Raw genomic sequence first — 27,647 nt, 5'->3', positions numbered from 1 at the left:
TAAACTTACAATAATTACATAGGATTCTATCTATTGGAACAGCAACTGTGTCACTCTTAACACTAAATCACACATTATTCTTAGCAATTTATAACACACGAAGTCACACATTATTCTTAGCAATTAATAACACACGAAATCACACATTACTCTTAGCAATAAATAACATACAAGGTCACACATTAACAGCAATAAATAATATACGAAGTCACACATTATTCTTAGCAATAAATAATACTTGAGGTAACAGATTATCGTGTTTTATTTTAGACAATATCTCAATATTAAAAATCTTGAAAAGTTGCTTCGTGGTAAAATGTAACGATCAAAATGTGACAAAAGAGCTTGTAAACAGTATGTCAGTGCTGAACTCTAAAGAATTTGTTATAAACACAGTAGGTAAGAGATAAATGTAAAACACATTACGTAATATTGGCTCAATGAACAGGTTTTACAATGAATTTATCAATTCTCTAATTATTCTTTACTTCATTAAAATAACATAATAGAACTCTATATATCTTGGATCCGGAGTTCGTTTCAGTAAGAGAGAAATAAGACCTCTTTTTTTTTTTAACACTCAAGAAATTCAGGCCTGTCTGTGTCCTGTCGGCGGGCTTACTCATGAGGCCTGTCTGTGTCCTATCGACAGACTTACTCATGGAAAGGGCCGAGGTGATGGAAAGAGGAAGGCAAGACATTGACAATGTTAGTTGGAGCTGAGGTTCTGCTAGACGCACCCGCCGAGTTCAGCATGTAAACCGAGAGTAGGCCCGAAGTGAGTGTATCAACACGGTCAGCCACAGAACGTGGCAAAGACAGACGAGTCGCCGCTTCAATCCTCGAAGTGCTGGCTTCATTGCTAGCTGAGAACAAGTTGTTAAGGCCGAAACGATTAGAGAGCCCTTTGAGAGATGACGTGAACAGAGAACTATGCAATCCGTTGCCCCACAGAGGATCCGTTCCTAAGGGACTAGGAGAAAGATGAAGCAGTCCCTGTAAATCTCTGCCAGGGGACAAAAACATGTTTACATCAGGACACTTAGGATTTTCATATCTGAGATTCTTCTCTTGTTTCCTCCATTTGGCTCGTCTGTTTTGAAACCACACCTAGAAATAATTATATTTTTATATTAGAATTAATGACCAATAAATGCCTTAGTAATAACACATTTCATCTTAGAAATTCTATAATACAACATAAAATTAAGAATATTCAAGCACTCAAAAATAATATTTCAAGGAAAAATGTTTTGAATGACATATAACGTTTCGTATTATAACTTATTACGGTCGAGTCTCCGATTTATTGTGTTACGTACGTTAAGTATATTATGATTTCAAATAGCCGTAAGTTTTAATTTTAATGTAGAAGTTAATTCCTTGTCATTACGTAACAGCTGTGGAATATATACCAACAAGACTGATAGCACAGTTTCCTTTTTTCAGCACAAATATATTATAACATACAACCAACAATATAATTTATATTAACGGTTATTACAAATAATGATTTATATACAAGAGTTTTACAAACTTACAAACGATACTGAGTCTTCTATCTGGTCTGAAACTGAAGATTTTGTCGACGGTACAAATCTGTACTTTTCAGATTAATGAGCGTTTATCCCAGTCATAGCTTCTGAGGCTTATAGTATACTTACTGAAGCAACCAAACAATATCCTTTCAAAAAATGTCTTTTGGCGCGTCCATTTATAAACTTTAAGGCAAAGTTTTATAAAGTTTAGTTGGCAACAATACTAGAAATCGCTAGCATTTGATATACATCGTAGATTGTTGATTCTTATAGATTGTTGATTCTTACACACGAGAATCTTCTATAAATTTAGAGAACAGGCGGGACTTTCGCAATACACATTTAACAATACAAGTTACATACATTTCTAACTGAAATAAACATCAATATTAAAATAAATTACATTAGTAAATCTGTTACATGTAGCAGTTGCTACTTTATTTTCAGTTTTGTTACTCTTATACATGTTATATGGAGAAGACATGTACATGAAAATATACATGTTATATGAACGATTAAGTTATTTATTGGTTTAAGAATGTTAAGTCCGATTATAATTAGAAATCTCGAACACAACGTGCTTTGAAATATTATTGTTATTGTATGATAACCAAATGTATCGATAAATAACACTAGATAACCAAAATAACAAACATGTGAGCAACAACTGTAAACATCATAAAACGTATCTCTGAACACCTCACACATGTTTAAATAAAACAGTTTATTCCGCTAACTGGATAAGTTAATGTAATTTTGTTGGCTACTGAACTACTGAAAGTGCTTATTAAGAAACCTCCAGGATGTTAGGTTGCTTTATTCTAAGAACACTGCTCTACATGTTACTTAGACCGGAAATCAAACATGCTGTTGGTGAGAACGTGGTGTATAGTTATTACAAGGAAAGCCTATTTATGACATAGATGAAGACTGACTGATTGTTTGAATTAAGCTTAAAGCTACACAACTGGCTACCTGTGCTCTGCCTACCACTGGTATCGAAACCCTGTTTTTAGCGTTGTGAGTCCGAACACATACCGCTGTATCGCTCGGGGGCGTGAAGTGAAGAAAAAAGTGTTATTAGCCATTGTTCTGTTCTTCACAGTCGCACAATAACAGATGTAACAAATAAATTAGTAATCCGAAAATTGTTTACTCTCGAAGACAAAGCTCAAGTTTATTTATTATTGTTGAAATTGCTCTACTATATGATGTGAAGAACTGAGCAGAGGCAAATAGCACTTCATCCATCCAGTTTATAGGTTTACCTCATATTGGCTATAAAGCACGTTCATACCAACTGTTTGTTTGATAATTTTCACTACGATATAGGTCCATCTTATCTCTTTGGTTAACTTGTGTTTTGGGTTACTAATGAGGAGTGAAGTTCTCCGAAACCAGTATAACCTAATAACACACGTTGTTTAAAGTGTAAAATGAACTGGATCTCCTTCGAACTTAGACTTGGAGATTATACAGTTTGAGGAATATTAAGTCAATTTGTTATTAAACTAGATATGATAAAAAAGTAGCAACCGAAGTAATAGGATGAAATATTTTTATATTGCGTAAAAGTGGTAAGTCTATGGATTTACAACGCTAAAATCAGGGGGTTCGATTCCCCTTGGTAGCAGTGGGTTGTGATGACTAATTGCCTTCTCTCTAATCTTACACTTCTAAATTAGGGACGACTAGCACAGTTAGCCCTCGTGTAGCTTTGGACGAAATTTAAAAAAAACCTTCATACGGAGTTCGTTCCATATAAATTTCGAAGAATTTTATCGTAAACTCGATATTCGTAAGTTACAAAAGTTTTGTTAAATATATATTGCAAAAGTCCCGCCTATTTTATAAATTTGTAGAAGATTCTCGAGTGTAAGAATCAACATTGTACTTATTAAGTGTATATGTAATACTAGTGATTGCCAGTATTGCTGCTAATTGAAATTGAAACTCTCCTGTCAAGCTTATAAAATGTAACGAAAGCAATGCGAAGAGGCAGTTTTATATGTTGTTGGTTTGCTACATTTAGTATACTATAAACCTCTGAAACTATAACTGTGATAAACGCTTGGTAATCACGAAACTATAGACATTTGACCAGGAACGTTTATATATTACAAACGTTAGAAACCGTTTAACGTCAGTGGACTACCGTCGGACGTTAGCGTTTCTACGATGTCTTCTAACCTCGAGTGTAAAAAAAAACAAAAAAAAAACAAAAAAAACTCACGTGCCATCAGCGAGAGCTGGTTAGCCGTTAAGTGTATTAACTGTATTGATATCAAGAGAATTCGCTCATCATGAACCATCGATAAAATATTCCTTTCCAGACCAGGTAGAAGACTCAATATTGCTTTCAAGTTAGTAAATCCTTTATAATAACTATTATAAACAACTTTTATTATAAATTGTATTATTGTTTCTATAATCAAATACATTTGTATTAAAGAAAGTAAACTGTGTATGTCAGTCTTGTTGGGAAATGTCATAAATCTAATGCATTTTGACATTCAGTTAAACTAAAATTAAACTTCCCGACTATTTGGAAACTTAACACGTAACGTAATAAATCGGAGATTCGTTCGAGATGTATTATAATACCTAACACAACAGTACTTTAGTTTCAGGTTTCTGTTGTGTCAGGAACAACTTCTAGTTAATTGTAGTTAATGGATTATATACGGTACATCCCATCACTCTTGGGGGCTCAGTTCTCTGACTGGTTTTTCTTGCTTTAAGACTTACTTAAGGTCCTATATTTGTAAGCATATTATCTCAACCTTTAACCTATTACGTTGAGGGGTAAAGAGCCCACATTTCCACTGAAGTTTTCTTTATCGTTTTATAGTAAGAGACCCGAGACGTCTGTAAAGTTTTCTACCTTCAAGAGTGAGAAATTCTAGACTTCGCCAAAATTTTTCTCCACTTTAAAGATCTTTGCTATAAAGCGTAGAAGACCTACATTTCCGCAGAACGAGCGACGTTCTCGTGTTTATGTTGTCTTTGTCCGTGATAGTTACCATCTATTTTATATATATATATATAAATATCTAGGAACATTTAACACCTGCTTGAAAGGAAACTCACTTTAGTATGTCACTAATTTTAACATCTCTATTACACTTTATTTAGCATTACTATGAACTCCTCTTCAGCGTATTTCTTACGGTTAATATTTCTATGGAACTATCTTCAATATATTTGTGATGGTTAATATTTGTGTGAAACTATCTTCAGTGTATCTACAACGGTTAATATTTCAATAAAACATTCTTCAGTATATTTATAACGGTTAATATTTCTATGAAACTATCTTCAGTATATTTATAATGGTTAACATTTCTATGAAACTATTTTCAGTGTATTTGTAGCGGTTAACGTTTCTATGGAACTACTATCTTCAACAGATTGATATGAAATATCTTCTGCATGTTAACCGGCGAACGGTTCCTTCCACATATCTTGTCATCAACTCACACGGGTAATGATACTGAAAACGTTTGTTTTTTTTAATACCACTACTTTTTTGTTTTCAATTCAGCGAATGTTTTAAGCTTTTGTATTTTATATCAAGATTTTCGTAGATCTCAGCTTGAACAGTGTCAAACCAGTTTTTCTATTATTACGTTTCGAAGTCAGATACTTAAAGGCTAGATATCCTATACTTTCTCAAAGATGTTCTGTACTTCAAACCTCTTGCTTTAGGAAGTAGATATCCTATATCTCCACAGAAATATTCTCTACCTTAAATCTTTTTCTTTAAGGTTAGATATCTTATACTTCCATGAGAGTGTTCTATACCTTAAATCTCTTGTTTTAAAGGTTAGATAACCTATACTTCTATTAAAGTGTTTTCTACCTTAATTACCTTGCTTTAAGAGGTAGATATCCTACACTTTCATGAGAGTGATCTCTACCTTAAATATCTTGCTTTAGCGTTAGATATCCTGTACTTCCATGAGAGTGTTCTGTACCTTAAATCTCTTGCTTTAAAGGGTAGATATCCTATACTTCCATGAAAGTGTTCTCTACCTTAAATCTGGTGTTGTGAGGGGTAAATATTCTATACTTCCTTAAGAATGTTCTCAACCTTAAACATCTTTAGCGAGCACCCATAATGGATTATACATTCCCTGAGACTCAGCAAATGAAGCAAAACAAAAACTCAACATATTAAGTAACCAAATAAACACAGCCACAAAACTATGTTTATCTGATAAAATTAACGATGAAATCAACAAAATAAAGCAACACTTCATCAACATTAACGAATTTCCTCCAAAACCTGTTGAAACAATTATACATATACACCTAGACCAACAACAAACAAACAACAATAAGGCCCAAGATACAACAAATTACAAAATCTTACATTGCTACATACCAGATATTTCCGATGTCAGGGGGAAGAATAATCAACATCAGTGAAAAACTTATAATAAAACACAACATTCCAGTAAACACCAAATATATTCAAAAACAAGGTACAAAACTAAAGTCCATACTATTTAAAAAAAACTGTATTGACAAACGAAACACCAACAATATTTTAAAAATGCAATACAACAACTGCCACGACTCCTATGCTGGAGAAACAAGCAAAAAAATGGAAACCAGATTAAATGAACACAAAAATACCACACGTTTTTGAGCACTGCAAATCAAATAAACACAACATTACCATAGAAAACAGCCATATATTAAGTAGGGAAACAATACAACGAACGTAAAATCAAAGAAGCCCTACTTATACAGCAACTAAAACCAAAATTAAACCAATATAAAGGAACATCTTTATACCTTCACTAATTAATAACCTAACATCTAAGTGCAACGCCACCTACAATCCCATACACATTTACAGTCTAGTCCCTAAAACATGTGCCCTGCAACGGTCAGTTGGAAACTCTCTCTTTGTTAACCTGAAGATGACGTAGGACGATAGAGACGTCGTTCTAAACTTTATTTTAATCTGAGATACATTTTTTACTTCAGGTTGGTTTCTCGTCACCACGAACAGCCTCTCAAACTTGTTTATTCGGATTAACCCGCCTTTAATGTTGACAACAACTGACGTCTACGCGAAACGCTCTTCAGCTCTTTGGCGTTTTGATGACGAACTAACCACCTTATGTTTGGTTTGGATTTCGCGCAAAAGCTACACGAGGGCTATCTGCGCTAGCTGTCCCTAATTTAGCAGTGTAAAACTAGAGGGAAGGCAGCTAGTCATCACCACCCACCGCCAACTCTTGGGCTACTCTTTTACCTACGAATAGTGAGATTGACCATCACATTATAACGCCCCCACGGTTGAAAGGGCGAGCATGTTTGGTGCAAGGGGGAAGTTGTTTATTATCAGTGCCACAAAAAGATAATACAAGATTGCCTTATATATCTCATGTGTGCTTCTCACTTCCAGTTCATGAAAGTTGTCTTAACACGTGCTTACCAATTCAAGGGAATGTAGCACATAAGTTATTTCCGGCTGAACGGGCAAGCATGTTTGGTGCGACGAGGATTCGAACCCGCGATCTTAACATTACGAGTCGAACGCCTTAACCCACCTGGGCCCAACACTTTATGAAACTCTCTTTAGCAAATTTAACAACGAATAAGAAACCCTCTTAAGCCTTTTGATAAAAGTTAACATCATTATTAGATACTATATGTAAAATTGTTTATTCTGTTGTGTGAGTTCATTCTGTTGTATGGTGAGCGAATGCTCCTTTCATTTTGCCGCCATATCTTGTCAAAAAGTCACAGGGGGAACAGTTCAGGAAACTTTCTTTTAAATTATCACACTTCTCTTTGTTTTCAGTATTGTGACTGTTTTAAGCTTTTTATTTTCATTTCATATAATGGTTTACACAGATCTCCGCTTGAAAAGTGTTAAATTAATTTTTCTCTTAATATGTTTTAGGTAAGAGGAAGTATTATATTAACCAAACTTATCTGTGTTTTTACCAATGTTAAACATAAATTATAGGTGATATGAAAATGACCTGCAAACAGCAAGAAGTTGAGGTTCAAAGCAAAAAGATAGGCTTTTTAACATATTTGCATTTCATACAAGCCTAATCAGTTTTTGTTTCACATTAAACTTTGTTTACAAAACGAGCGAATTACACAAATTGTATTGTTTTATTGTTGAGTGTGTCTTTGTTGCTTCAATAGTTTTCGTGGTGTAATATCATTATACAATGTCAATAAATTAAGCATTGTTTATTTCCAATATTAACTACTTGAATACATATGAATTTTATTTACAAGAGTAAACAGACTTGGAGGTAAGTATTGGACACTGAAATACATAGCCCTAACGAGAGGTAATGACATAATAATATCAGTATGTTACCCAGGGAATTTTATATCCGTTATGAAAATGACACATAATTATGTGTCAACTCTTTTAGAAACACTAATAATTAATACTATTCTTCGAAACGTTGAACAGGCCTAATGCTGTTCCACGTTTCTCTATGTACGAACATAAATTAGAGGCATAACAAGATATTACAAGCTGTAAATATTCAAGTTATGTTTTGTTAAAAGACTAAGGCGGGAGTTATTATATAACGTGTGCATAAATACGCCTATTTCATTAGCTGTCGTTGTCAACGGACACAGTTGCTTTCCATACATTATTTAGTAGTACCATATGGTGTACGACACGCTATTCAAATTAACAGAGTACCAGCTGTGTAAACTGTCAGCGATTAAAGTTGTATCATGTGCAGATTGATGTAATTTACTGAACAGTTTTCTATTATTTATAGATGTACTATTTACAAAGCGTAATTGTTATAATGTGCTAAGGTTCTGCATACAAGTACGACCGTGAACATTCTCCTGAGTCTTGTATATTTTAACAGTATTACAAAGTCAAGTTCTAATATAAAGTCCGGCATGGCCAGGTGGGTTAAGGCGTTCGACTCGTGATCTGAGGGTCGCGGGTTCGAATCCCCCGTTACACCAAACATGCTTGCCTTTTCAGCCGTGGGGGCGTTATAATGTGACGTTTAGTCCAACTATTCGTTGGTAAAAGAGTAGTCCAAAAGTTGGCGGTGGGTGGTTATGACTAGCTGCCTTCCCTCTAGTCTTACACTACTAAATTAGGGACGGCTAGCACAAAATTACAAAAAAAACTGCATAAGAGCATTTTGAAAACCGGTGAAGGAGACTTTATTAACACAAGTATTTTAGCTCTCAGGTAAAAATAAATGTCAGACTTAGAATAAAAAAAATGCTCAATTGTTTTAAAGTCTGCGATGATAAAACAGTACAATCTTCAGTTTGTTACCCTACCTATCTATGTAGTTCTCTTTTTGTTTGATAAGCTGTTTTCTTACTTTATAATCGGATAATCAACATACTTGTCTTTATATATTTGATCATTTATTTATCTTTTCGTTTGATGATGGTCGGATTATCTGTCTATATGTCTGATAATCTGCTTAGTTCCTTTTTTATTTGACAATCTACACATTTGCCTTTTAATTATATAACACAATAAAACAAAATTTTACTTTTCTTGTTTCTAGGCAGAAAGTGTTATTTCCCAATTGCTTATGCCTAACGTGAATGGAAAAGACCTGTTTTTCTCTTGAAACTTTGCTTTTGTGACCTGGAAGCTTATAATGAAAACATCATGAGAGACTATATTTGGGGGCTGACACGTGAAAGTGATTTACATTACCGTCACAAATCTCGAAAAACTACTCACTTCTAAACATTTTTGTATAACTTTAGTACAAATACATGCAAATCTTGATTCATATGTTGTTTTACTCAGACCTTATGTAAATGAAAATGTGCACATTTTCCCGTTGTTACACAGAAAATAGGTTAATTTCTAAATTTCATTATCCAGGTCACATGAGCAAAGTTTGAAGGGAATAATGGACATTTTCTGTATTTTTACAACATAAGTAAATAAGAAAGAACACGTACTATCCAGGAACAAAATTTGTGTTACATAGTGTAATCTCTCTACATATCTCTCATTTTACTTGATAACCTACGTATCTGTTTTCATACGTGATAAACTATCTACCTTCTTTATTTGTCATAGTACTTGATAATCTGTTTATTGTTTGTTTGTTAAATTATTAATTTTACGTTTTACTCGTTAATCTAAATGTGTAACTTATAATTTGATAAGCTGTCTGTCTGTATGCTTAATTTGATAAGATCTCTGTCTGTGTGTTTAATTTGATAAGCTGTCTGTCTGTGTGTTTAATTTGATAAGCTCTCTGTCTGTGTATTTAATTTGATAAGCTCCCTGTCTGTATGTTTAATTAGATAAGCTCTCTGTCTGTGTGTTTAATTGATAAGCTCTCTGTCTGTGTGTTTAATTTGATAAGCTCTCTGTCTGTGTGTTTAATTTGATAAGCTCTCTGTCTGTATGTTTAATTTGATAAGCTCCCTGTCTGTATGTTTAATTAGATAAGCTCTCTGTCTGTGTGTTTAATTTGATAAGCTCTCTGTCTGTGTGTTTAATTTCATAAGCTCTCTGTCTGTGTGTTTAATTTGATAAGCTCTCTGACTGTATGTTTAATTTGATAAGCTCTCTATCTGTATGTTTAATTTGATAAGCTCTCTGTTTGTGTGTTTAATTTGATAAGCTCTCTATCTGTATGTTTAATTTGATAAGCTCTCTATCTGTATGTTTAATTTGATAAGCTCCATGTCTGTGTGTTTAATTTGATAAGCTCTCTGTCTGTGTGTTTAATTTGATAAGCTCTCTGACTGTATGTTTAATTTGATAAGCTCTCTATCTGTATGTTTAATTTGATAAGCTCTCTATCTGTATGTTTAATTTGATAAGCTCCATGTCTGTGTGTTTAATTAGATAAGCTCTCTGTTTGTGTGTTTAATTTGATAAGCTCTCTATCTGTATGTTTAATTTGATAAGCTCCATGTCTGTATGTTTAATTTGATAAGCTCTCTGTCTGTGTGTTTAATTTCATAAGCTCCCTGTCTGTGTGTTTAATTTGATAAGCTCTCTGTCTGTGTGTTTAATTTGATAAGCTCTCTATCTGTATGTTTAATTTGATAAGCTCTCTGTCTGTGTGTTTAATTTGATAAGCTCTCTGACTGTATGATTAATTTGATAAGCTCCCTGACTGTATGATTAATTTGATAAGCTCTCTGTCTGTGTGTTTAATTTGATAAGCTCTCTATCTGTATGTTTAATTTCATAAGCTCTCTGTCTGTGTGTTTAATTTGATAAGCTCTCTGTCTGTGTGTTTAATTTGATAAGCTCTCTGTCTGTGTGTTTAATTTCATAAGCTCTCTGTCTGTGTGTTTAATTTGATAAGCTCTCTGACTGTATGTTTAATTTGATAAGCTCTCTATCTGTATGTTTAATTTGATAAGCTCTCTGTTTGTGTGTTTAATTTGATAAGCTCTCTATCTGTATGTTTAATTTGATAAGCTCCATGTCTGTGTGTTTAATTAGATAAGCTCTCTGTTTGTGTGTTTAATTAGATAAGCTCTCTGTTTGTGTGTTTAATTTGATAAGCTCTCTATCTGTATGTTTAATTTGATAAGCTCCATGTCTGTATGTTTAATTTGATAAGCTCTCTGTCTGTGTGTTTAATTTGATAAGCTCCCTGTCTGTGTGTTTAATTTGATAAGCTCTCTGTCTGTGTGTTTAATTTGATAAGCTCTCTATCTGTATGTTTAATTTGATAAGCTCTCTGTCTGTGTGTTTAATTTGATAAGCTCTCTGACTGTATGATTAATTTGATAAGCTCCCTGACTGTATGATTAATTTGATAAGCTCTCTGTCTGTGTGTTTAATTTGATAAGCTCTCTATCTGTATGTTTAATTTCATAAGCTCTCTGTCTGTGTGTTTAATTTGATAAGCTCTCTGACTGTATGTTTAATTTGATAAGCTCTCTATCTGTATGTTTAATTTGATAAGCTCTCTGTCTGTGTGTTTAATTTGATAAGCTCTCTGACTGTATGTTTAATTTGATAAGCTCTCTATCTGTATGTTTAATTTGATAAGCTCTCTGTTTGTGTGTTTAATTTGATAAGCTCTCTGTCTGTGTGTTTAATTTGATAAGCTCTCTGTCTGTGTGTTTAATTTGATAAGCTCTCTATCTGTATGTTTAATTTGATAAGCTCTCTGTCTGTGTGTTTAATTTGATAAGCTCTCTATCTGTATGTTTAATTTCATAAGCTCTCTGTCTGTGTGTTTAATTTGATAAGCTGTCTGTCTGTATGTTTAATTTGATAAGCTCCATGTCTGTGTGTTTAATTTGATAAGCTCTCTGTCTGTGTGTTTAATTTGATAAGCTCTCTGTCTGTGTGTTTAATTTGATAAGCTCTCTGTCTGTGTGTTTAATTTGATAAGCTCTCTATCTGTATGTTTAATTTCATAAGCTCCCTGTCTGTGTGTTTAATTTGATAAGCTCTCTGTCTGTGTGTTTAATTTGATAAGCTCTCTATCTGTATGTTTAATTTGATAAGCTCTCTGTCTGTGTGTTTAATTTGATAAGCTCTCTGACTGTATGATTAATTTGATAAGCTCCCTGACTGTATGATTAATTTGATAAGCTCTCTGTCTGTGTGTTTAATTTGATAAGCTCTCTATCTGTATGTTTAATTTCATAAGCTCTCTGTCTGTGTGTTTAATTTGATAAGCTCTCTGACTGTATGTTTAATTTGATAAGCTCTCTATCTGTATGTTTAATTTGATAAGCTCTCTGTCTGTGTGTTTAATTTGATAAGCTCTCTGACTGTATGTTTAATTTGATAAGCTCTCTATCTGTATGTTTAATTTGATAAGCTCTCTGTCTGTGTGTTTAATTTGATAAGCTCCCTGTCTGTATGTTTAATTAGATAAGCTCTCTGTCTGTGTGTTTAATTGATAAGCTCTCTGTCTGTGTGTTTAATTTGATAAGCTCTCTGTCTGTGTGTTTAATTTGATAAGCTCTCTGTCTGTATGTTTAATTTGATAAGCTCCCTGTCTGTATGTTTAATTAGATAAGCTCTCTGTCTGTGTGTTTAATTTGATAAGCTCTCTGTCTGTGTGTTTAATTTCATAAGCTCTCTGTCTGTGTGTTTAATTTGATAAGCTCTCTGACTGTATGTTTAATTTGATAAGCTCTCTATCTGTATGTTTAATTTGATAAGCTCTCTGTTTGTGTGTTTAATTTGATAAGCTCTCTATCTGTATGTTTAATTTGATAAGCTCCATGTCTGTGTGTTTAATTAGATAAGCTCTCTGTTTGTGTGTTTAATTTGATAAGCTCTCTGTCTGTGTGTTTAATTTGATAAGCTCTCTGACTGTATGTTTAATTTGATAAGCTCTCTATCTGTATGTTTAATTTGATAAGCTCTCTATCTGTATGTTTAATTTGATAAGCTCCATGTCTGTGTGTTTAATTAGATAAGCTCTCTGTTTGTGTGTTTAATTTGATAAGCTCTCTATCTGTATGTTTAATTTGATAAGCTCCATGTCTGTATGTTTAATTTGATAAGCTCTCTGTCTGTGTGTTTAATTTGATAAGCTCCCTGTCTGTGTGTTTAATTTGATAAGCTCTCTGTCTGTGTGTTTAATTTGATAAGCTCTCTATCTGTATGTTTAATTTGATAAGCTCTCTGTCTGTGTGTTTAATTTGATAAGCTCTCTGACTGTATGATTAATTTGATAAGCTCTCTGACTGTATGATTAATTTGATAAGCTCTCTGTCTGTGTGTTTAATTTGATAAGCTCTCTATCTGTATGTTTAATTTCATAAGCTCTCTGTCTGTGTGTTTAATTTGATAAGCTCTCTGACTGTATGTTTAATTTGATAAGCTCTCTATCTGTATGTTTAATTTGATAAGCTCTCTGTCTGTGTGTTTAATTTGATAAGCTCTCTGACTGTATGTTTAATTTGATAAGCTCTCTATCTGTATGTTTAATTTGATAAGCTCACTGTTTGTGTGTTTAATTTGATAAGCTCTCTGTCTGTGTGTTTAATTTGATAAGCTCTCTGTCTGTGTGTTTAATTTGATAAGCTCTCTATATGTATGTTTAATTTGATAAGCTCTCTGTCTGTGTGTTTAATTTGATAAGCTCTCTATCTGTATGTTTAATTTCATAAGCTCTCTGTCTGTGTGTTTAATTTGATAAGCTGTCTGTCTGTATGTTTAATTTGATAAGCTCCATGTCTGTGTGTTTAATTTGATAAGCTCTCTGTCTGTGTGTTTAATTTGATAAGCTCTCTGTCTGTGTGTTTAATTTGATAAGCTCTCTGTCTGTGTGTTTAATTTGATAAGCTCTCTGTCTGTGTGTTTAATTTGATAAGCTCTCTATCTGTATGTTTAATTTCATAAGCTCTCTGTCTGTGTGTTTAATTTGATAAGCTCTCTGACTGTATGTTTAATTTGATAAGCTCTCTATCTGTATGTTTAATTTGATAAGCTCTCTGTTTGTGTGTTTAATTTGATAAGCTCCATGTCTGTGTGTTTAATTTGATAAGCTCTCTGTCTGTGTGTTTAATTTGAGAAGCTCTCTATCTGTATGTTTAATTTCATAAGCTCTCTGTCTGTGTGTTTAATTTGATAAGCTCCATGTCTGTGTGTTTAATTTGATAAGCTCTCTATCTGTATGTTTAATTTGATAAGCTCTCTGTCTGTGTGTTTAATTTGATAAGCTCTTTGTCTGTGTGTTTAATTTGATAAGCTCTCTATCTGTATGTTTAATTTCATAAGCTCTCTGTCTGTGTGTTTAATTTGATAAGCTCCCTGACTGTATGTTTAATTTGATAAGCTCCCTGACTGTTTTTGGGGCTGTTAATATATTTCCTTTTTATTTGATATTCTATGTTTCTGTCGTTTTATTTGGTAAGCTACATATTCGTGAATTTTATGTAGAATAAAGTCAATATATTGTTGAATGTTTAGTAGAAGGTCCTGATTAGGCACGAGAGTATTCTTGCCAGGTGTGGCTAGGACACAAATAAGTTTATGATTAGGTCTTATATAGACATAACAGTATCACTGCTAGGTATGATTAAGGTGACAATAAGTTTATAAGGTCCTGATTAATCACAATAATGTCCTCGCTAGGTGTGACTAGGATGTCAATAAGATTATGATAAGGTCCTGATTATGCACAACAATGTCCACGCTTGGTGTGACTAGGATGTCTTTAAGATTAGTATAAGGACCTGTTTAGACACAATGATTTCCACTCCAGGTGTGACTAGGATACCGTTGAGATTAGTATAAGGACCCAATTAGAACCAATAAAGTCCTCGCCAGGTGTGGCTAGGGTGCCAGTGTAATGCATTCCTATGGATAAATCTGAAATTTTTCCTGTAAATGAGCAATATTTGTTATCGGTCTAATGAATACGTTTAATCATCAGAGGTGGAGAACCAGATATTTGTGGAATGGAATTATTAATTTAAGTGTGGATCACATGTAACAGAGAACTAATATTTTCTTCTAATAGCATGTAACCTACACGATGGCGCAAAAGAGACATATAACAAGGTTAAAAATGTTATTGCTTATTTTTAGAAGTAACTATCAAAACAATCGCAATCAACTTGAATTTTACCGTCTTCCATTCCTGTTACAACAGGGATTGGTTTCAACCATTCAGGCATCCCAACAAATAACAGTTACTTTAACGGAGCTTATAAAATGCGGAAACAGCGTTTAATGACCTTTGTAGTACGGGCATTTCAGATCGAAGGGAACTGTTGAATTATAGATATGATGAGATATTTATATATTCATGAAACTAAATGACATCAAATCTACATACAATTAATTTAAGGGTGAGTCATAGCCTAAATAGTCTCTTTGGAAACGTACTTCAACTTTTCATTGGTTGTGAAAAATTGTCACGTGAATAATAACTATGATATATTATTCATCAGTATAACTTTTCACAATCTTACCTCTCAATAAAACAGCATAATATAACTAGGGACAAGTTGTAGTCATGTTTTCTCAGCAATTAACTACGTCGAGAAAGATAGTTCAGTTCTTTCAATAAGTATCTATTGAAAGTTTTGATAGAAACATATGTAGTTTCCTAATAGCTGGACCCAGCATAACCAGGTGGGTTGGGGAGTTCAACTCATAATCTGAGGGTCGCAAGTTCGAATCTCCGTCGCACTAAACATGCTCGCCCTTTCAGCCTTAGAGGCGTTATATAGTGACGGTCAATCCTACTATTCGTTGGTAAAAGAGTAGCCCAAGAGTTGGCGGTGAGTGATGATGGCTAGCTGCCTTCCCTCTAGTCTTACTTCAAAATTAGGGACGGCTAGCGCAGATAGCTTTAACGTAACTTTACGCGAAATTCTAAAAAAACAAAAAATCCTGACAGCTAGAAATTAGTCATCGCAAAGAAAAATGTTGCCACGACGACATATATTTATACATTTTCATTGTGAGCTTAAAAATATCTAGTTTGGGGACGGCTGGCATTTTTGTAAGTCAAAAAATTTTACATCTGGGTAGCTGGGCCAGTGGGCAACATATAATGAACGTATTCGGTGACGGAACTCGAACTCGCGATCTTCAGATTACGAGTCGATTGCTAACCATCTGGCGGTGTTCTATTATATTTAAAAGTTTGTAGTCATTACTTGGTAAAATAATTTGATTTTCTCTTATTATTTCCACTGTTTTGTGTTTTACACTTATTGCGAAAAAAACATGTAATTGAATATTTTTAACGTGTTAATTTAAAGTTAGTTCAGATTTAAGTTTAAGAATAGTAATTTCACTGACAAAACTCCCCACAAGTATTATATCCTTAGCCTATCCTCCAAAACAAGTTTCAGTTGTAATTATAAAACATATAGCCACTGCGTTACCTTTTCTGTCATCCGAAGGTTTGCTTATATAATTAACTCTCGATTTGTGAAATTCGTGTGTTGGAGACACCATCTGACATTTACAAAAAACAGCTGGTCAGCAAGTCAGAGGGACATGTCCCATGCCTATTGTCACGTGCGTAAAGAATGTCATATTTATAAATTCTCAACAGATCTTTCAAGTAAACAAAAACTAAACTTAAAAATAACTCTCAAAATACCAGAACTTAAGTCTTACGTTCGCACCGAATTAGATAATCTTTTCATTGGTTGGCTATCTCTCGATTTGTACCCAATATTATCACACTGAATTACATAATCCTTTTCCCGATTGACTATCTCTTAATTTTTACCCAATATTATCTTTAGGAGTATCCTTTTTATCGACACCAGTGCTCAGATTATTCTATTATTTACAATAATAGTACAATAATAGCACAATTGTCTGTATCGAACAATACAACGTCGTGATATTGTTGAAATAGTATTATCTCTTATAGTCTTAGAGGAAACGCGAAATGTGTTTATAAAAAATAATTTAAATTCTTATCGGTTTTATTGTTACGTCATACTTTCCATACGTTTTCACTAAGATGTTCTACACTATACTTTTTGTTATATTTTATGCTATTAAACTAATGGAGCAAAGGAAACCAATAGGCCTAATGTTAGTTATAAAATCACGTTTCTAACATACCCTCTTCTATCTTCTTCTATTAACTCAACATTAAACATATGGTATTTCTTTCAATACAAGAACACATACAAGGAATCGAGTTGATTAACAAACTGGACTTTACAAAGATTTTGTTTTCCAGAAACTACAATTAACTGGTCATTTCATAAAGAGAGATTTCCATTTCATCGGAAAAAAAATCATTAGAGAAACGACTTTTGAAATGTTATTTATTATTTACTGTTTAATAACAGAATACTTTGTTTGTTTGTTTTCAAGTGAAGCCACATTGGAACTGTACTCATTGCCCACCGTGAAGAATCAATACCTGGATTTTAGTGTTGTGATTCTGTGAAGATTACTCGCTGTATTACTGTGGATCAAATATAATGACGCCACCCTTCATACAGAGAGTAATTCCCACCACTCATACGAAAACAGAACATTATAAATGGTACTGTAGCTACAAACTCTCGACTTTTTATAAGAAAGTCTACGGCCTGGCATGGCCTAGCGCGTTAAGGCGTGCGCTTCGTAATCTGAGAGTCGCGGGTTCGCGCCCGAGTCGCGCCAAACATGCTCGCCCTCCCAGCCGTGGGGGCGTTATAATGTTACGATCAATCCCACTTTTCGTTGGTAAAAGAGTAGCCCAAGAGTTGGCGGTGGGTGGTGATGACTAGCTGCCTTCCCTCTAGTCTTCCACTGCTAAATTAGGGACGGATAGCTCTCGAGTAGCTTTGTGCGAAATTCCAAACAAACAAAACAAAAAGAAAGTCTACAACACTAGATAGGGTAAAAAGCTAATAAGGCAATGTAGTGTAAACGCAGCACGTTTGTATTTGTGTAAATATGAACATCTGTTTGGGTGCTCATGTTACGGTAATGTTTACTGAGTGATATTTCAATGTGCTTGTTAAAATCTGAACAACTTTGTATGGACGACAGTTCAGGTAAGTTTAATGTTATCTTTCAAGACTCTTTACGTGCATCAGTTAAGGGTAATATCACTTTTTACTGCTCATTCACGTGTGTCAGTTGAGAATATTTTTATCTTTGCAGCTCTTTCATGAGCATCAACTGAGGATAGTAATATCTTCACTATTTTTTTTTACGTGCATCAACTGAGGATAGTCTTATCTTCACGAGATGCGAGAGAAGTTAATGTTTTCTTTCAGAATTTTTCACGTGCACCAAGAGAGATCGTTATTATGCATGTTATAATTACTTTATCATATTATAAGTTTTCTGCACATCGAAACTTTAATGTAGGGCTTTTATAAACACACAAGTGTTAAATATTATCCCTCTCGGTGGGTGTTGTATCCCCACAGCCCCATGTGAAAATTCTCTTTGCTCGTCTTCTACATATCATGAAAAAAATTAACTGAATATCATAGAACATAAATACATGAACTTTTATTGAGAAGTAAATTGTAGAGTTTATTTCTATTGTCGTAAATCGCTGTGAAGGCCTAACATAAATCATCGACCAGCGATGGCCGGGTCTCTTATGACAACAGAAAACGGGAAGTTACGTTGTCCGGCTAACTGATATTGTGTTTGGTTACTACACTTTCTAAAGGTTTTCGTAGCGAATGAAATGTTATTTTCAATAAGCGTGAAATATAATACCATTGTGGAGAGATTTAAACGCTGGTTTCACATGTTTTGTGCTCACATTTTTAAAAGTATTGCAAACAAAGTATGAGGAAGCTTGGTTGTTTGTTTTTGAATTTCGCGCAAAGCTACAGGAGGGTTATCTGTGCAAGCCGTCCATAATGTAGCAGTGTAAGACTGGAGGGAAGGCAGCTAGCCATCACCATCCTCCGCCAACTCTTAGGGCTATTCTTTTACCAACGAATAAGTGGGATTGTCCGGAACGTTATAACAGCTGAAAGGGCGAGCATGATTGGTGTGATGGGGATTCGAACCCGTGACCCTAGAATTATGAGTGGAGTGCCTTAACCACCTGACCATGCTGGGCAACTAACCTTATAGACGTGCATTATTAAACAAAATACCTTCTCATAGGACAATTAACTTAGTTTTTAATATTAGACAAAATTATTTTCATAAGCATCAAAATACGCATGCTCTTATTGTTTTGGAATTTGTTTATTTATTATATTACAAGAAGAACTCTGGCTATTAGGAAAGTTTAATTATGTAACATTTGCAAATAGCTCAACACTGAATATAAGTCTGAAGAGGCTATACTGTCATTGTAGATCACATTTGGAATACAGGATGAATAGATGTTCTTTAAAATAGATTTCCTTCGGATATGGTAAATACAATAAATCTCAGTGAAATTATGAGAGGGCTAAATAAATATTTAAATGATAAGGGCTATCTTTGAGGTGTTTTTAGTTTTTACCTCTTAATTTAGCAGAAAGAAACAGCATAGGTGGACCAAAAAGTCCTTTATTTTCTTTTAATGTTATGTTAATTCTTTATTGTAGGGAAAGTAGTTGTATTCCTCGGTTTACTTCATTAAAAAGTACGGTGCTATTTTACTGACATTATTAATTGAGAAGTACGGTGTTGTTTTACGAAAATCACTGATTCAGAAGTACGGTGCTATTTTACTACCGTCATTAATTCAGTAGTGCAATGCTATTTTACGAACATCATTAATTCAGAAGTGCAATGCTATTGTACTAACATAATTGATTCAGAAGTACGGTGCTATTTTACTACCATCATTGATTCAGAAGTGCGGTGCTATTTTAAATATCTATATAATTAAACTTATTCGCATTTTTAATGAAATTCAAACCTCTTTTTCTTGTAACTTTTATCCCATGAGAATCATTTTAGAAATAACATGGGGGAAAAGTAGACTGATTTCGCATGGGCTAGCTGGAGACCTGAGGTTACTACATAATTCACGCTTACTCTTTAACCCGACTTGACTAAAAATGTTATACAGTTTGTATAATTGGTCTATATCGCAGGGGAGCGAACTCGGGACCATTAAAAGTTAGAGTGTGCCCCCCCTGATTTGTCCCAAGATAAACAATGCTATTTTAGTTCAATTTAAATTACTTTTTTACTGCTGTTGTAAAATATTATCATATTAATTTGCATATGATTACTCTAAAGTTTCGAAGTAGTTCTCGGTAATACCTAAATTACGTATGATCCTCTTTGTACTATGAATATTAGTTAAAATACATTAACACTCTATGGCGTAAAAAAACAATTACCTGCACACGTGCTTCACTCAGATTCAGTCTCGTGGCGAGCTCTTCTCGAGTGAAAACATCAGGATATTGACATTTCTCGAACGTCCGCTCTAACTGGTGCAATTGTAACGTAGTGAACGTTGTTCGACTCCTTCTAATCTTCAGTGGTTTATTCATGTAAAGATCTCCGACCATAAATCCTCTCACAGATTCTGCAGAACATAAAGAGTCGTTAATACTTGAAGTCTGTGAGAGAGAGGAACTCACAGCAGTCGTTTCGTAAGAAGAATTACGATTGGTGCAACGTTTCTCTTTTTCATCAAATTGATGGCAAGATTCCGAACTGTGTGGTTTCGCTTCCTTCTGTAACACATCTCTGTTATTTGAAGATTGAGAAATATCTGAAGTCCTCTTTGATATTCCTAAATGGCGAAGGAAAAAAAAAAGAAACAGAGTTAAGCAGAATTTCCAATAGTAAATAGATAGAATGTTTGGGTTAAAGCGTATTAAAACGCATAATATGTAATTCATATGTCGATTTTATTTCCATAACGTATTTAAGTGGGATAAAATTTACGCTCTAAGTTAACCACTGGAAGAAACCAATCTATATTGTTTTTCCGTTTACAATTGTCCAAGCTTACCGCCGTAACTTATGAACAAGTGATGAACCGAATGCTAGATTTCTCTTCATGTTATGTGCACTGTATAACGTAAAATGTGAAGTAGGTTGATCGTAAGGATCTTGGTTAAACGTTAAATGTCATATAGACATGCAAAGAAGCCATTTCATAAGGGTCTTGGTTAAACGTTAAATGTCATATAGACATGCAAAGAAGCCATTTCATAAGGGTCTTGGTTAAACGTTAAATGTCATATAGACATGCAAAGAAGCCATTTCATAAGGGTCTTGATTAAACGTTAAATGTCATATAGACATGCAAAGAAGCCATTTCATAAGGGTCTTGGTTAAACGTTAAATGTTATATAGACATGCAAAGAAGCCATTTTCTCCCAACATTCTTCACTATTAAAGTGTGTCATAATTTGCCCTTTGTGAACACTGTAGAGAAGAGAAGTTAAACTTATGTCGTAACTTACGTTTTAACAACGTGAATTGTTGTTAAACTGTTTTCTTCTCCTGATTTGCGCAGTTTCAACAATCAATGTTCGTGAGGATGTTCGTATTTGTTAAGTGAAAAAGAACCCTATGAAAAATAAAATGGAAGCAGAGGGAAAGAAGTTACCTTCTTTCTAAACGTTGGAGGCAGTTAAAAACTGTGGTACTAGTTGTTTTATATAAATAGAATAGTTAATAACCGACCTTTTCAAACGTTATAACTCAGAACGACTGGTATTGGTATTATCACTTTTATTGATAATAAAAGTATTAATACCCATACCAACTGTTTTGAGATACAGTTTTATTTCAAGTGGGATTCTCGTCATCACGAATTTTTAAACGCTGTTAAATTTAAAATAATTTATTGTTTGTTTTTATTAATTAAGTAGTAAACAAGTGTAAACTAAACTGTAAATAGACAGATATAAAAATATATTTTATTTCTACATATAGTTTACTACCAAATAAACATCTAGAAGAATTATAATAAATATTAAGATGGCGTTCGTTGTCCAAAAAAAGTTTATCTATTAAATGACTTGTAATGTGGAATAATGTAATATTTATAACGTAGAGTGCAAGGTACAGTAAAGTTTATCTATTAAATGACTTGTAAAGTGGAACAATGAGGTATTTATAACGTAGAGTGCAAGGTGCAGTAAAGTTTATCTATTAAATGACTTGTAAAGTGGAATAATGAGGTATTTATAACGTAGAGTGCAAGGTGCAGTAAAGTTTATCTATTAAATGACTTGTAATGTGGAATAATGAGGTATTTATAACGTAGAGTGCAAGGTGCAGTAAAGTTTATCTATTAAATGACTTGTAATGTGGAATAATGAGGTATTTATAACGTAGAGTGCAAGGTACAGTAAAGTTTATCTATTAAATGACTTGTAATGTGGAATAATGAGGTATTTATAACGTAGAGTGCAAGGTACAGTAAAGTTTATCTATTAAATGACTTGTAAAGTGGAATAATGAGGTATTTATAACGTAGAGTGCAAGGTGCAGTAAAGTTTATCTATTAAATGATTTGTAATGTGGAATAATGAGGTATTTATAACGTAGAGTGCAAGGTGTAGTAAAGTTTATCTATTAAATGACTTGTAATGTGGAATAATGAGGTATTTATAAGGTAGAGTGCAAGGTACAGTAAAGTTTATCTATTAAATGACTTGTAATGTGGAATAATGAGGTATTTATAAGGTAGAGTGCAAGGTACAGTAAAGTTTATCTATTAAATGACTTGTAAAGTGGAATAATGAGGTATTTATAACGTAGAGTGCAAGGTACAGTAAAGTTTATCTATTAAATGATTTGTAATGTGGAATAATGTAATATTTATAACGTATAGTGCAAGGTACAGTAAAGTTTATCTATTAAATGATTTGTAATGTGGAATAATGTAATATTTATAACGTAGAGTGCAAGGTAAAGTTTATCTATTAAATGACTTGTAAAGTGGAACAATGAGGTATTTATAACGTAGAGTGCAAGGTACAGTAAAGTTTATCTATTAAATGATTTGTAATGTGGAATAATGTAATATTTATAACGTAGAGTGCAAGGTACAGTAAAGTTTATCTATTAAATGATTTGTAATGTGGAATAATGAGGTATTTATAACGTAGAGTGCAAGGTACAGTAAAGTTTATCTATTAAATGATTTGTAATGTGGAATAATGTAATATTTATAACGTAGAGTGCAAGGTAAAGTTTATCTATTAAATGACTTGTAAAGTGGAACAATGAGGTATTTATAACGTAGAGTGCAAGGTACAGTAAAGTTTATCTATTAAATGATTTGTAATGTGGAATAATGTAATATTTATAACGTAGAGTGCAAGGTACAGTAAAGTTTATCTATTAAATGATTTGTAATGTGGAATAATGTAATATTTATAAGGTAGAGTGCAAGGTACAGTAAAGTTTATCTATTAAATGATTTGTAATGTGGAATAATGAGGTATTTATAACGTAGAGTGCAAGGTACAGTAAAGTTTATCTATTAAATGATTTGTAATGTGGAATGATGTAATATTTATAACGTAGAGTGCAAGGTACAGTAAAGTTTATCTATTAAATGATTTGTAATGTGGAATAATGTAATATTTATAACGTAGAGTGCAAGGTACAGTAAAGTTTATCTATTAAATGACTTGTAATGTGGAACAATGAGGTATTTATAACGTAGAGTGCAAGGTACAGTAGAGTTTATCTATTAAATGACTTGTAATGTGGAACAATGAGGTATTTATAACGTAGAGTGCAAGGTACAGTAAAGTTTATCTATTAAATGACTTGTAATGTGGAATAATGAGGTATTTATAACGTAGAGTGCAAGGTACAGTAGAGTTTATCCATTACATGACTTGTAATGTGGAATTATATTAATGAAGTGTTAGCTTTAACATAGAGTATAACGTAAAATAGTGATTATTTACTGCGTGATTTATAATATGGAATAAACTTTATTTATTAAATTACTTATAACGTGATATAAAGTTTTATCTATCACTTAAAGTACAATGTAAATTAACATTTATCCTTTAAAAACCTGTAGTGTTATATTCATTTCATGACTTGTAATGTGAAATACAATGTTATCTATTACGGGCCTGATGACGTGGAATAAAGTGTTAATTATATCGTGACTTATAAAGTGGAATACAGTGTTATATATCACACGAAAAAAAATGTAGAATATAGTTCATATATTACGCTAGTTATAATGTATAATTACCTATCACAGGATATATAATGTGAGATAAACTGTTATAAACAGATGGCGTATAAGGTGAAATAAAGTGATATTTTTCAGCACTTATCATGGGGAATGAAGTGTTATGTATCAAATAGAGCCTAGCGCGTTAAGGCGTGCGCTTCGTAATCTAAGGGTCGCGGGTTCGCGCCCGAGTCGCGCCAAAACATGCTCGCCCTCCCAGCCGTGGGGGCGTTATAATGTGACGGTCAATGCCACTATTCGTTGGTAAAAGAGTAGCCCAAGAGTTGGCGGTGAGTGGTGATGACTAGCTGCCTTCCATCTAGTCTTAAATATGGCCTGGCATGGCCAAGCGCGTAAGGCGTGCGACTCGTAATCCGAGGGTCGCGGGTTCGGGCCCGCGTCGCGCTAAACATGCTCGCCCTCCCAGCCGTGGGGGTGTATAATGTTACGATCAATCCCACTATTCGTTGGTAAGAGAGTAGCCCAAGAGTTGGCGGTTGGTGGTGATGACTAGCTGCCTTCCCTCTAGTCTTACACTGCTAAATTAGGGACGGCTAGCACAGATAGCCCTCGAGTAGCTTTGTGCGAAATTCCAAAACAAACAAACAAACAAATCAAACAGAGTACAATAACATGGAATAAACTGTTATACATCACATAGAGTACAATGTATAATACTCTTTTTCTATAACAAGCCTTATAATGTGGAATAAAGTGTTTTATGTACGATTACATATGATTGTCAACAAATAGTTAAAAACACATCAAGTACAAGGTGGAATAAGTGTACTTATTAAAGCCTTATGATGTGGAATAAAGTGTTATCTACCAGTTCACTTATCAAGTGCAATAAAGTGTTATCTACCAGTTCACTTATCAAGTGGAATAAAGTGTTATCTACCAGTTCACTTATCAAGTGCAATAAAGTGTTATCTACCAGTTCACTTATCAAGTGGAATAAAGTGTTATCTACCACTTCACTTATCAAGTGCAATAAAGTGTTATCTACCAGTTCACTTATCAAGTGCAATAAAGTGTTATCTACCAGTTCACTTATCAAGTGGAATAAAGTGTTATCTACCAGTTCACTTATCAAGTGCAATAAAGTGTTATCTACCAGTTCACTTATCAAGTGGAATAAAGTGTTGTTTATTACATAGAGTTCAGTACAATGTAGCACAAAGTGTTTTCTACTAGGGGAGTTACTCTTACAATGAAATGTTTCATATATATATATATCTAAGAAAGTATAACACAAAATAAAGTGTTTCTCTTGTACGTATTTGTCAATAATACTTGGTAAAACTTTATACTACACATCAGTGAATATTTGAAACAATATAAAATATCAAAATTAATACTTCATAAGTGTTCGAAACAACAATGAAACAGTTTTATCTTGCTTTTAAGCTAGAATAAAAACTGTAATTTGGGGATCAGAGAATCAGTGACAAAACATGAATGAGACAGCTCCAAGTAGTTGCCCCCTCATTCATTAATCTTACTTTTATTTACAGTATGGCTTAAAAGTTCGTTATTACTTTTCATTCATTTATTATTAATTTATTATTTTGAGAATTACAATGCTATGTTACCTTACTATATGGAATCAGGAATAACCTAAATCTAGAGATTTACCTTGCTTTGTTGGCTTACTATATGGGATAAGGACTAATCTAAATCTTTAGATTTACTTTGCTTTGTTGGCTTACTATATGGGATAAAGTCTAATTTAAATATCGAGTTTTACATTGATTTTTTGACTTACTATATAGGATAAGGACTAATCTAAATCTCTAGATTTACCTTGCTTTGTTGGCTTACTATATGGGATAAAGTCTAATTTAAATCTCGAGTTTTATATTAATTTTTTGACTTACTATATAGGATAAGGACTAATCTAAATCTCTAGATTTACCTTGCTCTGTTAGCTTACTATTTGGGATAAAGTCTAATTTAAATCTCGAGTTTTGCGTTGATTTTTTGGCTTACTATATAGGATAAGGACTAATCTAAATCTCTAGATTTACCTTGCTCTGTTGGCTTACTATTTGGGATAAAGTCTAATTTAAATCTCGAGTTTTACATTGATATTTTGGCTTACTATATAGGATAAGGACTAATCTAAATCTCTAGATTTACCTTGCTCTGTTGGCTTACTATTTGGGATAAAGTCTAATTTAAATCTCGAGTTTTACATTGATATTTTGGCTTACTATATAGGATAAGGACTAATCTAAATCCGTAAGCTTGTTGAACCTTGTTAGATGTTCGATTACAGCAGAGGTACCCAACTATTGAATGAATGTAATTTAAAAATGTTTTCAGTTATTTGTTCTTTGATATTTAGATTGGTTTATTAAATTCGCTGTGTTGTTAATTAGTTATTTTAGTTTCTAATCTGTTTAGGTAGCTTGGATTGAATAGAAAGTTCATTGAAACATGCTAGATTCAAACCATATCTAGTAATACATATTAGACTATGAATTCAACCCTTTTCTTTTCTAACTATGACTCGTATTATACAGAGATGGCCCTTACCTGTCATATTAACCATTGTCAAACTTAACGCATTATCTTTTTCAGGCTGACCCGTATCACCTGTGTCGAACTTTGGCGATTCGGAGGAAAGGAGTGACGTACATTTGGACATGTCTTTAGACAGAAGTTGTTCTATGGTATAAGCCGAGAATCGTGGTGGAGATTGTCTCTCCTGTGAAAAGCAGTCCTGAAACTCCTTATTATTCATCCTGTAAAAGGCTTAAGAGCCACGTGGAAACTCCTAAATAACCAGTTTCAGAATATCTGTATACTTGTGAACAGTTCACCTACACATTTCGGATCTGGTTTCGTGCAAATATTTTAAAATTTTCAATAAGAAACTGCGTTAAGTAACCTTGTCTCGTAGAAACTGAAACCTGAGAGGGGCACCAGAAATTGAGAAGATTAAATTAATCCTAATGTGTTTATCATAGTTTTCATCCGGTAAAATGTTGTTAAGGTGTTTGACCTATGCACGAGTTAGAAAAACTGGCTTAATAGTTATTGTATTTCGAGACAAGATCTTTCACGAGGTTAACACCTGGGCACAGCTGACACGTGAGTGAGTCGACAACTAATATAGAACTACATTCTTGACAAAGATAACTACGATCTAATGTGGAGAGCCTTCAATGAAAACGCGTATATGATACGATTTGATTGGTCCTGCTTGTCTAGTTGGAGTTCTCTCCTCGCGAAGTTTCCTGCGCTGCTTTTTAATTAGAAAGGCGGAGTCTTAGAAATCAGACAGGAAGAATATTTCTCAATAAATTCTGTAAGCCGCATTTTCCTTCTTCTAGAGGTCGTTACTTTGTCTTTATGGAGTTTAGTACAGTTAAGCTACGTCACTTAACTTAATTATTGATATTCGTTATTAACCTTTAAGGCGCGATTTATGCTTATATTAACCTTAAGCACCGAGTTAATTAACCCACAGCACCTACTTAACCTCTTGATCGAGCACTTACGGTGCTGAAAAACCGTAAGTTTGGTTTTTTGAATTTCGCGCAAAGCT

The 27,647-nt window shown here is 33.5% G+C and overlaps 2 protein-coding genes across 4 annotated transcripts in view; both read right to left on the bottom strand.

Annotated features, from left to right (window-relative positions):
* Window positions 1-27,647, bottom strand: part of LOC143249675 (semaphorin-2A-like) — a 328,919-nt gene that overhangs the window by 238,370 nt on the left and 62,902 nt on the right. The gene's annotated exons all lie outside the window — the stretch shown is intronic.
* Window positions 405-26,977, bottom strand: LOC143248380 (uncharacterized). Its single transcript, XM_076496741.1, has 3 exons — window positions 26,633-26,977; window positions 20,262-20,662; window positions 405-1,110 (listed from the first exon to the last, which is right to left on the bottom strand). Exons 1-3 carry the CDS (start codon window positions 26,838-26,840, stop codon window positions 655-657), a joined length of 1,065 nt encoding a protein of 354 aa, XP_076352856.1. The 5' UTR covers window positions 26,841-26,977; the 3' UTR covers window positions 405-654.

The sequence above is a fragment of the Tachypleus tridentatus genome, chromosome 4, assembly GCF_004210375.1.
Source record: "Tachypleus tridentatus isolate NWPU-2018 chromosome 4, ASM421037v1, whole genome shotgun sequence".
Lineage (NCBI taxonomy): Eukaryota > Metazoa > Arthropoda > Merostomata > Xiphosura > Limulidae > Tachypleus > Tachypleus tridentatus.
This window is presented reverse-complemented; position numbering and strand designations above follow the sequence as displayed.

Excerpts from the sequence above, each read along its gene's own strand:
- LOC143248380 (XM_076496741.1), bottom strand. The coding sequence starts at position 26,840 with ATGAATAATAAGGAGTTTCAGGACTGCTTTTCACAGGAGAGACAATCT. Across the intron at positions 20,663-26,632 it reads GACAATGGTTAATATGACAG|GAATATCAAAGAGGACTTCA; the intron begins GTAAGGGCCATC and ends TTCGCCATTTAG. Across the intron at positions 1,111-20,261 it reads TGAGTGAAGCACGTGTGCAG|GTGTGGTTTCAAAACAGACG; the intron begins GTAATTGTTTTT and ends AATTATTTCTAG.